The sequence below is a fragment of the Culex quinquefasciatus genome, chromosome 2 (assembly GCF_015732765.1).
Source record: "Culex quinquefasciatus strain JHB chromosome 2, VPISU_Cqui_1.0_pri_paternal, whole genome shotgun sequence".
Taxonomy (NCBI): domain Eukaryota; kingdom Metazoa; phylum Arthropoda; class Insecta; order Diptera; family Culicidae; genus Culex; species Culex quinquefasciatus.
This window is the reverse complement of record NC_051862.1, coordinates 120336292-120352930: the sequence shown is the minus strand read 5'-3', so window position 1 is coordinate 120352930 and position 16639 is coordinate 120336292. Positions and strand designations below refer to the sequence as shown.

The 16639-nt window shown below is 34.3% G+C and overlaps 1 protein-coding gene across 2 annotated transcripts in view; it reads right to left on the bottom strand.

Moving 5' to 3' along the window:
- The window catches only part of LOC6043622 (discoidin domain-containing receptor tyrosine kinase B), a 473878-nt gene that overhangs the window by 131345 nt on the left and 325894 nt on the right, over positions 1-16639 (bottom strand). For both annotated transcript variants that reach the window (XM_038257913.1, XM_038257914.1), the window contains exon 7: positions 66-205. In XM_038257913.1, the coding sequence (XP_038113841.1) occupies positions 66-205 (140 nt within the window). The remainder of the gene's footprint in view (positions 1-65; positions 206-16639) is intronic.

Here is a 16639-nt window from a genome sequence, read left to right as displayed (position 1 = left end):
ACGACGACGACTTTGAACCTTTTTTTTTCTTTCTCCCACTTCTCTGTGTTTGGAGGAAAACTCACCTGAACGTCCTTGCTGAACATGTTGTTGGTGTGCAGGACCATGGCGCTAAAGTTCCGCACCGTGTCGAACTCGAACACCATCTCGACCGGCTTTCCGGCCCAGCCGAGTGAATCATTGCGCCAGCCGACCCAATCGTAACCTAGATAAGAGTGCGAGAAAGAGCGAAAGGGAAAAAAAAACAAGGAAAATTAAAATTAATGTCCGTACAACATGTGATGCTTTGTGGTGTGTGTGTGTGTGTTGGCTCCTCCATTTTTCCACTTCACGGCGTTTTTACTGCTCGAGAGAAATTGCAAGGCGAAGGCGGTTGTGTACACGTTCAACAGTTTTCCTTTATGAAACGGATTGCACCCACAATGAAGGAAATTTCCTCTTTCCTAATAGTATGAGCACATGATATCAAGGAATTTAAAATTGTATTTTTCTACCAAATGTATCATTGTATATATTTAATGTTAAAAACATAGTGTAAACGAGATAAAAAAAAAATGCATTGGCATATAATGACAATTTTGTTTAAAACGGAAATTGTTGATGAAACGTTCTATAGATTTGTTTGAATTGATATCAACAGAACCAGCCGAGAGGTGAAAGGAGGATGTAAGATGTATGAAAAATATAAGTCGACTTAAGTTTGTTTAACCCTAATAAAAGTTATTTTATGCGTGTAACAAATGATTAACACGGCAATACTAAGCCATCTGTAGAGGTCAGAAATCGATTTTAATTGAATAAAAACTGTGAAACTGGCCTTTCCGAATCTTTTTAAACTCAAACGCATTTTATTTAAAGTTACTAAACTTAGTTAGGCAATTGAAAATATTTTTTAGGTTTAAGTCGCTCATTACAAAATTTAAAGGGTTACTAAATTTGCACGATTTCGCGGATAGCGTGAAAAATTTCAATTTACAATTTTCTTAAATCAATGCTGAAAAATAATAACATTCATAAAAATTGTTACAACATTTATTAAAAATTGAATGCAATGAATACTAATTACAGTAAATATGAATCTGTCAAATTACAAAAAAAACGGGAAAATCAAGTTAAATGAGAGGGTTATTGTAGTTATTTTTTTTTATAACAAAACATGTTTTCAATTTACACGAATTTTGGCTTTTTGTTTGTTAAATTTCATGCACATATTTCATCCTTATGTGTATTTTGCCTTCCTCACTGAGGTAAGGCTATAATCCTGCTCTAAAAATGAACTTCGTATAAAAACGTCGTAGACCCACCTTCATGTATACATATCGACTCAGAATCGAAAACTGAACAAATGTCTGTGTGTATGTGTGTGTGTATGTATGTATGTGACCAACAAACTAGCTCATGTTTCTCGGCACTGGCTGAACCGATTTGACCCGAACTTGTTGCATTCGACTTGGTTTAGTGTCCCATAGATCGAGTTTTATACAGATTGAAGTTTCGATAAGTAGTTCAAAAGTTATGTATAAAAATGTGTTTTCACATATATTTGGATCTCACTTAACTGTATGTAAACTATGTCCGGGTCCATCATCCAACCCATCGTTGGTTAGGTTATCAAAAGACCTTTCCAACGAGTCCAAAACATTGAAGATCTGGCAACCCTGTCTCGAGATATGGCCCCTTAAGTGATATTGATGTACTTTTTTGAAGCCGGATCTCACTTAAATGTATGAAAACTATTTCCGGATCCACCATCCAACCAAACGTTGGTTAGGTTATCAAAATACCTTTCCAACGAGTCTAAAACATTGAAGATCTGGCAACCCTGTCTCGAGATATGGCCACTTAAGTGATATTGATGTACTTTTTTGAAGCCGGATCTCACTTAAATGTATGTAAACTATGTCCGGGTCCATCATCCGACCCATTGTTGGTTAAATTACAAAAAGACCTTTCCAACGAGTGCAAAACATTGAAGATCTGGCATCCCTGTCTCGAGACATGGCCACTTAAGTGATATCGATGTACTTTTGGAAGCCGGATATAAAAATAGATGAAACTTGTGTACAGCCATTGTTGTGAGGAAGGCTCCAACCACATAGGTGGATTAAGTTAGTTTTTATTTTTATTTTAAAGTTTTACAGTCAAAACGTAATAAGTTGTCATAAGTTGTAAAAGATTGTAGATATCTTAAATTAAAACGAATTTGATTTATAGTTAGGCCGCTGCGATTATTTTTCAAAGTCTATATCGCCCTCCCCTTCAAAATTTGTCCGAAAAATCAGAGGGCAAAAACAATTTTTTTTTTGAAATATTTTTTTAGATGAAAATAGAAGTTAAATAGACTGAAAACAATCTAAAATGCATTTTTCTGCATTGATAATCATAGAGCGTCCAATTTCCCGGGGTTACAAAATTCCCGGGAAACGGGAAATTTTCAACAAATTTCCCGGGAAATCCCGGGAAATTTGAAATATGACGAAAATTATTTTGATCCTGTTTCTGGTTAATATTTTGTAACAGAATTGTATAGAACGGCATCATTAATTTCCAAAATCAGTGTGAGGATCAATGAATGGCTTGAATGCTTGTAAAAAATCATGAAGCTATGAGAAGATAGTATAAGTTTTTTTTATATTTTATGCTGTCTTTCAAATCGTACCAAATAAACAAAATATTATTATTATTTTTTGTTAAAAGTTTTTTTAATCAAAGTGTTTGGACAGTGAAAATTTATGCCCCACAAAAATAAAATTGCTTTTAAATTTGTCTCAGTGACCATAACGTTGAAACAAAAAAAAAAATATCATGTAGAAATAATGTTTCTTATGGCAAATTACTTATTTCAGAACAAGTATTTTCAACTTGTGAACAAATAGATTTTCACTGTTTCTTGATACCAAACTCACAGTTTTACAAAAATTGAAGCGAGTTTTTGAAATAATGGTTGGATTCTTTGGGTAAACTTCATAAGATTTTTCATGGTTCCATTTATGGAACGATTTTAGTTATATGGTTAAATGTCCTAATAAATTAATTAGATTAAAATAACTTTCATAGTGTATAAGTGGTTGAAATTAAACGATATTTTTTTCATATTTTAAATTTACCGATTATATCTTGAATACTTTTAAACAAATTCTTCTTGAACAAACCTTTTTGAAAAATTTAATCCTATCAATTAAATTTTCATCCAATTTGGTCAAGGTAAACAAAAATGATATTTTCAAATGATATAACAAAAAAAGTCGTTAAAATAAATTGTCGAAAAAAAATAGGCAATATTCATGCCATAATAGCGTAATTTGTGTTGCCCAACATATAACCAAACAATATTCCTAGTTGTGAATGCTTTAGGAATAAATATTATCTGAATTAAAACTTGGCATGAAATTAACAGACATAGTTCAATATGAACAATAAATTGAAATGAATAAAATCAAATAAGGTTCTCTAATTATTGGTGCCAAAAAGGTAGGAAAATGTATACTTCCATTTGTATTTCGGGAATTCCCGGGAAATTTACAAATTTCCCGGGAAACGGGAAATATTTTTTTCCGGGAAATCTCGGGAATTCCCGGGAATTTTTTTCCCGGGACGGGAAATTGGACGCTCTAGATAATCATATTTAGCATGTTTGGGCTGGATTTAAATATTTTGAATTTTAATTAAATTCCAATACACAGCACCGCAAAAACTTAATAATACGAGACTGAAAATTTCATCAGAGTGGTGCGAAATATTTAGATATCTAAGATCGAAAATATATGAAATTTAATTATATTTTCATACGGTATGATAAAAATTTGACTGCCGTCATCTGGGTGACATTGAGTCTGGGAAGTAAGAATGGGTCTTGCAAAAACGCAAAAATGTATGACTCAATCCGACTCAATGTCACCCCACATGACGGTACAATTTTACTTCGAAGTTAGAAAAACAAAATAAATAAGAAGATTCAAACTTGGTTTATTAAACATTAATTTTAGAACTTCATAAAATTATATTTTATCAAAAAAATCAGGCCTTTTGAGAATATTTTAGATTTTGTTATGAGTCCCATGGAATTTTCACGAAAAATTGTTGAAATGGCGTGGTGTTGGAAAAATGCTTTAAGGGGTTACATACACGTGAATCGTCCAAAATGTCCGAGGTTGGTTTGAGCACACATTGTAACTTTTTTAATTCTTTTTGCAGGGTATAAAAATTTACATTTTCATCTATTACCAAAACAAATTTTAAGACATTTGGTTGCATCATTAGCAAGATATAGCTATTTTAATTTAGCAGTTTCAAAAAACGGGTGCCACGATATCTCAACACTGCTTTGACCAAATCAGCTCAAAATTTTGGTGAAGACTCGCTGAACATGTTCTGTGTGCATGACGAAGGCCGATTTTCAAGTTTTTCATATAAAAACGTTAGTTTTTGATTTTTGTATTTTTTAAGCAAAATTTCAAAATCGAGTTTCGTCATGCACACGGAATATGCCTTGGGATTCTTTACCCCAAATTTCAGCCAATTTGGTCCATCCCATCTCTACATATCGTGGCACCCGTAAATCAATTCGGTGTTTAGAGAAAAACGTTCACAAAGTGTGACATTTTGCCATGCGCTCAGTTCAGTCACGAAAAAACTTCATGAAACTTTCAGAAGTGATTGATATTCATCTTTTAATTTGAGAATTTAGTGAATTTTCTGATATATGATTTTTTTTTGATTTTCTACATGTATGTAACCCCTTAAATAAATTTTACAAATTTTACTCTAATCTATTTGGTAATACTGTAATGATATGTGAAAAAATAATTTAAACAGATTTGGGACCATCCATAAACCACGTGGACAGTGTCCTTGTGGTTTATGGATGGCCCACTGTCTGCTTTGTAAGCGGATGATCAGGGGTTCGATTCCCATCTGCACCAACCTTTCACAAATATCCACAATATTCCTATGATTAGTCGTAGTGGTTTCAAGGCTTTACAAAAATCTTTCACAAAGGTGACAATTTTTCTTGAATGACTATTATTTTTCCCACTTTTCTAAACATTTTAAAATACACAACTTCATGGTGGCATTTATTTACAATTATGCAGTTTTTATAGTTCATAAAGTTGCAGATAAGCTCAGTTTTGATGCTAGCATAATGACATCATTGCATTTTTCATTTTTTTATGGAAAATTCTCTAATTAAACTAAATATGAAATGCATTTTAAAATTTAAATTAAATTTCCAGAGTAGCAAAACTGTTTAGCTTCTTTGAGATCACACAGTTTCACCCCTGCATCAGCTTCGTATGCTTTAGTGATTCGGGTTCCGACACTTGCTCTCCAAGTCGACTTGGATATATGTTTCTTTTCATAATTTCCAAATTATTGTTTTTTTTTGTTTTAATTTAAGTCGATTGATATTTGCAAACTATATCAAAATTTATAAAAATTTATAAATCATATTAATAAAATTTGTGTACAGATAATTGCGACAAAGAACAATCGATACTTCTCTGTTCATAGATTGATTTTTCATTTTAAAGTAGAACAAAAAAACAACATTGCCCCTCACATGCGCAGTGATTTTTCAAACCTCATCGAAAGTGCTTCACCACCCTCACTTTTCTTTCATACATTGCAATGCACTGCAATTGAACCGAAAGCACATGCACTCACATCCACACAGCCTCGATGGTACTCGACAACTACATTAAGCAATTTGTACGATTTTCCACACAATTGGCATCCCCATCCCCATCTCAAAGCCATCTTGGATCCCACCCCGCCCCTATTGAAAGAAGAAAGAAACCCCGACAGAGGGCATTCAAATCAAAGTGCACTAAATTTGCCATCACTTGACACCGACTGGTTCAAAAGTCACAGCCAGCTGTGATCCCGGCGTCGTCGAGCGTCGTTTGAGTCTTACTCAACGCTCAAGTTGACGCCGCCTGAGTTTGCCACTCGAGAGGACATAAATGGGAAATACTGTGCGGAGGTACTTGCACCTTAATATTCACGTTTACGTTATCTAGTTACACAATTTTCCAACCTTTGGAGACGTTTTTTTCCTTTCTGGCTAGGCGGGAAGGAATTCCTTTGACCCGGTGGAAAAATACAGGAAGGGATACACGGTTGCATTCCCGAGGGTTGCATTTTTTCGACGTTGCCGGGGGATTTTTTTCCATTCTTGACCCTCTTTCCAGCCATTTTTCATATTTTCCCGCCCTCTCGCAAAGAAAAAAGTGGACGATGGGTTGGATTTTTGCTCGTGTGTCGCATTCTTGCCCTATGGCTTTGTGCAATCCACCGTAAACAAGATTCCAGCACGGAAGAACGAGATTTTTCGCCCTCCCGGAACCGTACGGACAACCTTCCCCGTGGAGGGAAATTCTTTTGTGTTTTTTTTATTGCCGTACAGGCCATTCGCACCTGGGTGGGGCATGAAGTGCAGCGAGGTTTGAATGGAATAAAAATGGTTTGAAGTGGCTGTTGTTGCAGTTAAAAATGGGTCATTTAAAGTGGCGAGTTCAATTTCAGAGAAGGAGAAATCAGAAATTTGAAATCAACATTTATTTTTTTTTTATAGTGCGTCCATCCCGGGAATTCCCGTAACAAAAAGTCGGGATTTTCCCTAAACCGGGAATTTCCGATTCCCGGGATTTTTTATATTTTGTCCCGAGATTTGCCGAAATTGAAAAAAAAAATCATTTTTTTCTGTCTGGTAACTCAGATAAGGTTGTGGAAATAGATGAACAGTTCAATACTTTCTATTCGAAAAGATTTTAAAAGCATTAGCAAATTTGTATTCGGCATGTATCAAGATTTATTTGGCTTATAAGGAAAAATTGTTAAAATTTTAGTTTACGGGTCCGCAAACTAATTAACGCTTTAAAAAAGATGTTAATTTATTTTTTAAATATTTACGTTAAAAGATGATTTTATACTTGACATAAAGATAACTTGTTTGATATGTTTTATATAAATCATGAAATTCCAAACTTTTCTAAAATATTACATTGGATGGTTTCGTTTCTTGTTTTTTTACAGTTTGAATGATGTTTTTAAGCTTTTGTAGTCATTCCATATCAAAAATAAAATAAATATATTATTAAGAATTTTGAGATTATTTATATAAAATAATTTGAAACACTTTAGATTAAAAATTATGCTTCATTTAAAATTCAAAGCACAACAAAGAACTAAAAACAACAATTTTTAATGTTTTTTAAGCTAACTAGAAAGTACTGCTCTTGTTTAAATTCAAGTATAGATAATCACCAATTAAGAGTATTGAGCTAATTCTATGATTTTCAGCTTGAAAGGCATAACAAATTTAATGAAAACGTAGATTTTATGGTTGTTTCAAAAATTTCCCGGGATCTCTGGAATTCCCGAGATTTTAAAAAAAAATTTCCCGATATAAAAAAAAACCGGGAAAATTGGACGCCCTATTCCTTACAAAAAAAATTATGTCAAGCTGCTTAAGCTGGTAGACGGTGCCTTTCACTTTTGGCGCAATGACTGTCAATGATGGTTCTGAAATCAGAGTCCAGACATAGTAAATTGAAATGAAAAAAATAATCTCAATATGTAAAATGCTTCTACAAACAACACAAAGAAAAGCAATTTTTGATTAAAACATTCTGAATCTAGATTTGAATGTTTTTCTAAATCAAACATGGTCGCCAAATGGCCGATCAGGAATGATGCCTTTCAGAGCCTCAAAACATTTACCGTAAAACGGGGTGACTTTGATAGGTTTGCGATTTTTCCGCAAAATGAAGAGTATAATTAAATTATGTAAGGAATGGTTTAGAAACATACTGACCGTGGTAGAGAAGTGTTCAAAGTACCCCAAGAAGAACTTTTCATAAAATTTTGACAGGCTTGAAAAGTTAGTTAACTATAGTTAAGAAAATGTTGGTGAAAGTGATTATTTTAATCTTCTCAAAGTGTCATGATTTTCTCAATGAACATATTTTTTAATCGCTAAACAGAATGCATTTTCGGATTCTTTGGACAATTTTCCACTAGGAGAAGGTTAAAAAAGTATGTAAATAATAAATAATATGTGTTTTTGAAACACAATTTAAAAAAATCTCCAAATTTATAGGCAATTTCAGTTGAACAAATTTCAAAAAAATGTGAAAACTTGTAATTCTTTCCTTGAATTCAGTATAAAATGCAATATAAATCGATAATTTTATAAACAAAACTATTTTTAACAAATTTCAGGCAAAATTCCGACTTTTAAAAAAATTTACCTAAAATTTATATGTATTTTGCTAAAAAGCTTATACACTTAGTTAACTAAATATAAGCATTGATTGTTTTTCTTAAAAACTATATCAGCTACTTTAGTGATGGTACATTTAGCGTACAAATAAAGTTTGAACATCTTAAATATGATTTTAACAAGAAAAACTATGACTATCAAAGTCACCCCGGAATTAAAACTAAGAATTTTTATTGTAACTATTTTTCTAAACATTATTGAAACAACTTTTTCCGAAATAGTGCATGGACTTTGTGTGGCCTACCCCAGAACATACTTTAAAAATAATAATCTTGAGAAAACCTTACTTGTTGGAAAATATTCTAAAAACAAATTGAAATCCTATCAAAGTCACCCCAGTTTACGGTACTAAAAATAAATAAAATCTAATGTAACCTAACAATCAACTCTGGAGTTTTTTTTTTTTTTGAAAAGGACCAATAAACCAAATTTTCAGTTTTTGCTTTTTGGGTGTTTTTCAATACCCCTGACTCAAGGCGGTTCTAAAAACACCCAAAAAGCAAAAACTGGAAATTTGGTTTATTGGACCTTTTCAAAAAAAAACTCCAGAAATACATTTTGAAACAGTATTTTTGCAATTCAGCTCTAAAGCTGTCCTTCTGTAAAACGAAACGGCCTACTTTTCCCTGCCAAAATAACAGCACTGAATTGGGTGCTGAAAAGTTGAACTTTTCATCACTAGTATCGAAAAGTAACATTTTTCAATATTTTTTTTGTTTTGATCGGTGAATTTACTAAACACATGAATGTTTGACATAAAATTCCATTCAAGAAGCGTTTTTTAAGCGTTATTTAAAAATGTTATAAGCAACTCGTTGCAAAACTTGATTTTTTCAGCACTCGTCGTATTTATCCAACTCGGTAAATCTCGTTGGATAAATGTACGACTTGTGGAAAAAAATCTTTTTTTTGCAACATAAACTACTATTTTGCATTTCCATCATGACACTACTTACTTCTCCTGTCACTCTCGAGCGATGAAATAGCCTACTTTTCTGTACCAAATACAACAGAATGGCAAACATGTTCTTTTCAACACCAGTGGAATGGAATAGTATTGAAAAGTAAAATTTTTCAATATTTTTTCTTGCAACGTTGTTAGCAATTTGTTGCATAAACTACTGAAGAAGAGAAAAAAGAAGATTTTTCAGCACGAGTCGTACATTTATCCAACGAGGATCGTTGAGGATTTTTTTGTCTGCCTGTGTGGATCAATCGGACCGCGCACTGGACTCACAATCCAGAGGTCGCCGGTTCGAATCCCGGGGCGGACGCAAAAAAATTCTAAGTGTAAATATAGGTATTCGGTGCCCTCTCCCCGTGCCCATACCTTCACACTTAGGAGACCCGGGAGGCGGAGTCTTGTCGCAAAAAGAACGATACACGCCTGTGGATCCGTTGACGAAACCGCAAGGTTTAAGAGGGCCACATTATAAGGTGTTACGTCGATTCCGTTCCGAGGATTTTTCAAGTTGTTGCACCTTGAAAAATCCTCAACGATCCTCGTTGGATAAATGTATTGTTGTTCAAAAATATTCATCATAAAGTTTCATTTTAAATCATACTTTTCAGGGATTTTATTATGACCATTTTCTGCCCCACTTGAAGAACCAGTCAACATTCTTTTCCCCAATCAAAAAATAAATCATCCCCCTCGTTTCCATTCTTTTCATCTGTTTTGCAAGGGTTACAAATGTCTTCCCGATCCGACACCCCACACATTCTGTTTGTGGCTGGGAAAACATACTACTAACTTCCCCTTCCCCCTCCCACCAACTTCTCGAGAACCTCATTTCCTCCAACATTCTGTGCATGAAAAATCATTCATCCGTAATGGCTCGTTATCGCTGCCTTGCCGATGCGACCTTCTTCTTCTTCTTGGAATCGACGCATCTTCGAAGGGGAAAGATTTCCCTTCTTGGTCGTTGCCATTAGAGACAGAAAGGAGAAACCTCTCGCCGAAAGTATTGGCAACCGCCACCAGCCTAAGAAAAATATCTCCTGTTAACATGTGGACTGAGAAGGGAAAGGGGAGAAATCAATAAGTAAGTTCACTTGCTAGGCAAATAAATCGTTTAGATTCCACTTTGCCTTACACGCCCCATGAATTTTCCTTGATATTGGAAAATGTGTGGAGGGGGGGAATTTTTCTTTTCTGTTTTTGAGACTGCTAATGGATTGGCTGGTGTGAGGTCATTTAGCTCTTGGAAGAGCGGTTTTCGATCGAATTTCTTCTCTTTTTTAATAGTCTAACTAAAATTCAAAAGATTTACTCAAAATCTTAGTGTTTTTCCATGAAACTCTAGCAAAAAACAACCTGAAAAGACTCAAAAGCTTCCACACACTAAGAATTCATTAACATTTCATGGCAATGTTTACCCTTCATTCTACTGCTCCTTATTTTGGGTTGTAATTCAGCACCACCGAGTAAACCCCACTAAAGGCTCGTTCCGTCCACAATTTAAAACACCAAAAAATGTATAACTTTTCCTGTCCACATCCTCTCGAGAGTCGTCCTCGTCGTCGCCGAGTTTTTCTTGTCCACAAACCCACCCAGTTACGTTGTTCTCCTCCTGCACAATAAAAAATATTTCCTGGAGATAAATTTAATGAAAAATAAACAGACCATTTCCCTTTCGTTGTTGGTCGGGTTGGTTGAGCTTTCAAAAACCACCCACCACTTCCCTCTTCAACCCCCTTCTGTTTCGTTTGTTCATTCCATCTGGAAAGCTCACCGCTGGGAGATTCAAACGCGCGCGTGCTGTCCGGAAAAAGAGCTTTCCAAGGAGCGCCTATACAAAACGAGAACACACACTCACACACAATTTGCCAAAGGGTGATGTGTGTTTGTGTGCCCCTCTGCTGCACACCTTTATTTGCTTTTTCCATCCCGGGAGCAAATTTGCTCTGAGAAACATACATATAATAATGTGTGCACGTGTGGCTGTGTGTGTGTGTGTTTGTGTACGCAGTGGGATGAGTAATGAAAGCTTTAGGCTTTCATCTGCCTGTGTTTGTGTGTGCGTTTGATACTTAGCTATCATAATGTTTGTGCGGGCTTGTGTTTAGTGCCCTGCTAAGCCACGGGCTTATTTGCTTGCATGGAAAATGTGACATTACTTGAAGGGTTTTGCAACATTTGAAACACCTATCTCCATATGAGAGTTTGATGCTCAATTAAAGCTCCAAAAATGCTATTTAGGCTATAAACTTGGTGGGTCTCGTGGCGCAGGGTAGCGGCTTCGGCTGCCGATCCCGATGATGCTATGAGACGCGGGTTCGATTCCCGCCTTATCCACTGAGCTTCTATCGGATGGTGAAGTAAAACGTCGGTCCCGGTTTCTCCTGTCTCGTCAGAGGCGCTGGAGCAGAAATCCCACGTTAGAGGAAGGCCATGCCCCGGGGGGCGTAGTGCCAATAGTTTCGTTTTTGCTATAAACTTACCAGCAACAGCACGCATTTTTATGCCATTTACTGGCCAAAAATATCAAATTTAATGCACTTTTGATCTTATTTTCTATTTTGCGAGACAATTTCTCATCATTTTGTTCAAAGCGCTTAAGATATAAAATTGTTTCCAACTACCGGAAACATGTTCTTTTGCACATTAGTTAGTCAATCACTTGAAAAATAACACCGAAACATGTAAATAATTAGCAAGTGCCATCAACAAAAATAAACGCGCCAAGTCTTTTGACGTTTGAATTATGACGACCCATTCCAATCAAAAGCTGGAGAAGCGAAGGCAAAGAAAGAACAAAGGGTGGCCACCAACACCACGAGCAGCGCCTGTTTGAGTGAACCAGTGATGTGCTATAAGTGCTACTTTTCGTGAGTGTTCGCTTAAAATTTCATCAATTTTGGCAGCACTAAGCAGAGCGCTGGAAGAAAAAAGAACTATGCTGAAAATAGGAAAATGGGCGTGGCCCAATGCACTCGACTGATTAGAATGCATTTGGGTTTTTTTCATTTTATGCTTATAAAAGGAATAGCATAACTTTTAAGAAAAGTGAAAATAAACAGAAATGTTCACAAAAAGTTTCTCTACTCGTTGGTGTACTTGGTTATAGTAAATTTCAAGAAACACTCCAGATTATCCAGCATCATTCAAACACGACCGCTTATTAGGCTAAAAATTTTTAAATTCATAGACACATTGGGACAGTTCTCATACGTTTGGCAGGTTAAGGTTTCGGTCCTAACTCCGTCTAATTAATTAATTGAATGATTTCCAAACAAAGGTTAATAGAAAACTAGCATGCTCACTTCCTAATGAACTATTTATCAATAATTTCAGATGAAAACTCAATTTTGGCGCTGTAATTGAACTCCAAAGTTGGCTGATATGCCAACATTAGGTGCAAGATGGAATCAGATACCGTTCTCCGATTTTTTTTTTCAAATTGGAGGGTGCACAGCAACCAAGGAAGTTGTTGTCTTCTTATACCAATAATGTCACCCGGGCAGAAAGTTGCATCTTGGAAAAATCTACCCATGTTCGTAAAAACACGAACAAGTCAAGTTCACCCCAGGGTATGGTTAAGAGATAACCGAACATGGCCACGAACATAAATTGTTCGAGGCGTATCTGCGAAAAATCTTGTTGAGTTTATTTGACCAACAATGCCACATCAAGTTGAGTTTATAGTAGCAAACAACTGAAATCTTCCAAAAATCATATCAAGTTCATAAAGTAGATTTTGATCCCAAAATAATTTTATTGGTTTTTAATGCACCCCGCCACAATTCAGACCCCCTTTCCCCCTTCTTCCTCTTCACAAATATGAGTAATATTGCAGGAATATACGCACTTACAGCAAAACAAGATTTTTCAAAGTTGAAAAATTATTTTTCTTTAAAACCCATTAAAAATTGTGGAGAAAGCGTTCAATTGCCAAAATGTTATAATAATTTTCCAAATCACGAAAAATCCAAAGTCTCTATATTCAATTTTTTTTAAATTAAAAATAACAGTTTATGAAAATATTCCTAAAATTGCATAAGTCCAAAAATCCACAGTAAAATTCCAAAAAGCCTGGTAATGTTTCTTATCAAAATAATTTTTCAAAATGTTGAAACATATTCAACTGGCTGAGAGCAAAAATTTCGCAAAGTCCTGATAATCTAAAAAATTCTACCAAAAATCTTATCGTGATACTGATCCCGTAAATTTTCTAAGTGCCGGAACGATTTTTGTAAGGGGTATATCAATAATTATTAAAACCCAACTTTCGAATTTCAAAATTTCAATGAAGAAGTTTTGTTAGGGACATTATTTTAGGAACAAACTGATGTTTTTGTAAAAATCGGACGAAAATTTCCTGTAATTTCGACGATTTTTCCGAAATTTTACTGGCTAAAAGCCAAAATTTTGCTAAGTCCAAAAAATCAAATAAATTCTACCGAAAATCTTGTCGTGATACGGATCCCGTAAATTTTCTAAGTGCCGGAACGATTTTTGTAAGGGGTATATCAATAATTATTAAAACCCAACTTTCGAATTTCAAAATTTCAATGAAGAAGTTTTGTTAGGGACATTATTTTAGGAACAAACTGATGTTTTTGTAAAAATCGGACAAAAATTTCCTGTAATTTCGTCGATTTTTCCGAAATTTTGGTTCAGAGCAAATATAAACATCAAAATAATTTATCATGTTTCCAAACTCACGAAAATTTTCTAAGTCCCAAAAATGCTTTTTCTGTAAAAGTAAAGAATTAAAAATATACGCAAAAATTTCAAAGTACAGCATAAATAAAATCAAACTTTAAAATATCAGCTCATGAAAATTATTCTAAGTACCGGAAATTGAAAATTCGGTCAGTGACTGCAAATTTTCTAAGTCCAGCATAAATTTGAAACAAAGTCAAAATAATCATTTCATAATGTTCGGGTAAAATTTTTGAAAAAGTTTAATTTTCGAAATTTTTGCTAAGTCTAAAAACTACCACTAACAGCTCAATATCAACTGTAGATAATGCAGTATGATCATGGAATATACTTTCCATGATACGCAGTCGGTTTCAAAAGTCGTCATAACTCGAGGAGTTTACAACAAGATGCAAATAAACAAGCCAAGATAGTTCGAAGTTATCGCCACCAACTCACTTTCCGCCCGGGCAAACTTACGGACCCAATCCTGCAAAAATCAGATTGTAAAAATAGTCCAACTTTGTTGAAAATTATTAGGTAGACTGTATTTTAGGGGATGGATAAAAATTTATAACGATAGTTTCCGTAGTTTTGTAGATACTAAAATGTCTGTAACAAAAATGTTGGTGCAAAAGCTCTGGTTGATGTGCACCGTTAATTAGATTTTTTTTTCATCATAGGTGAAACTGAATAAGATCAATTTTGTAACATTTTTTGAGCCATATTTTATGCCAGGAACAAAAATGTGAATAATTGAAAATTTCAAGAACTTATGGATTATTCGGAATGAAATTATCGGAAATTTAAAAAAAAAATCAATACAAGCTTTGTTATAGTATTCAATGTTTCAGGTCACGTGGTTCATTTACGATCTCTTAAGTGTTATTGTCTGTTGTTGAATAGACTCTATTCAAAATTTATATTTGAAAAGATGACAATTATCGGGTCGAGGAATCTACGCATAAAATATATTACGATCATATACTTTTACCTGATATAGGTACAGGAGATTAATGTTTTTTTTTAGTCGAACATTTCATTTTATCAAAATTAAATGATTTTGTTTAATCCGTAGGAGTAGGAGAACAGCATGTAATACACTCAAGCATCTTATGTTGGCATATCTGCACTCTTATGTTGAATTATAGTTTCTAAAAGTTGTTTTCAACTGATATCGAGTGATAATTTCAACAAAAAATAAATGTTTTGAAAATATTTTTGGTCATAAAGTTCTATCTTTGATCAATTTTTAAGACTGTAAGACTCTATAAAGCAGGGGTGCTCACAGTTTTTGGATGGCGGGCCAATCTTGATGCTCACATGAGCTTGCGGACCATATGAGAAAAAAATGTGTTTTTTTTTATTTCAATCTATAAAGCTAAAAAAAAAAAATAAGCAATTTTGTACAAAAAGCCTCCAATCAATTTATTTAATTTTATTCAAATCTGAATAAAAACGATACTTAACCTTTAGGTGGTTGGTGCCTTCCTCACATTCATAAAGTCAATACATTCAGTAAAAATAGCAACATTCACTTAACATGTTTAACAAATCAATTTTATTACTGATTTCTTTTGATAGGGTTCGCAGACCTTCAATTTTTCTGGCTCATCAGCAAGGTCTTATAAAAAAAACCTATCCAACGAAAGTTCACATGGAAGATTCAGACAATATTTTTATCACAATATCTCAGATCCGGCCTCCAGAAAGTATAGATAACACTTAAGTGCCAATAACTTTTTATAGGGTTGTCAGATCCTTGATGTTTTATTTGTTTTCATTTGAAAGGTCTTTCAATTATCTAACTAACGATGGGTCGCATGATGGACTCGGGCATAATTTTTACTGAAATATCTGAGATCCGGCCTCCAAAAAGTGTATAAATAACACTTAAGTACTAATAACTTTCGATAGGGTTGTCAAATCCTTGATGTTTTAGGCTCATTTGAAAGGTCTTTTAATTATCTAACTAACGATGGGTCGCATGATGGACCCGGACATAATTTTTACTGAAATATCTGAGATCCAGCCTCCAAAAAGTGTATAAATAACACTTAAGTGCTAATAACTTTTGATAGGGTTGTCAAATCCTTGATGTTTTAGGCTCATTTGAAAGGTCTTTTGATTATCTAACTAACGATGGGTCGCATGATGGACCCGGACATAATTTTTACTGAAATATCTGAGATCCAGCCTCCAAAAAGTGTATAAATAACACTTAAGTGCTAATAACTTTTGATAGGGTTGTCAAATCCTTGATGTTTTAGGCTCATTTGAAAGGTTTTTGATTATCTAACTAACGATGGGTCGCATGATGGACCCGGACATAATTTTTACTGAAATATCTGAGATCCAGCCTCAAAAAGTGTATAAATAAAACTTAAGTGCTAATAACTTTTGATAGGGTTGTCAAATCCTTGATGTTTTAGGCTCATTTGAAAGGTTTTTTGATTATCTAACTAACGATGGGTCGCATGATGGACCCGGACATAATTTTTACTGAAATATCTGAGATCCAGCCTCCAAAAAGTGTATAAATAACACTTAAGTGCTAATAACTTTTGATAGGGTAGTCAGATCTTCAATGTTTTGAGCTCATTGGAAAGTTCTTTTTAATACCTTTCTAAAAATGTATAACATGATAGGGTTTCTTGCAAAAACCACCCTTTTTACAATCTTCCGGACATACGCCAAAACCGTTTTTT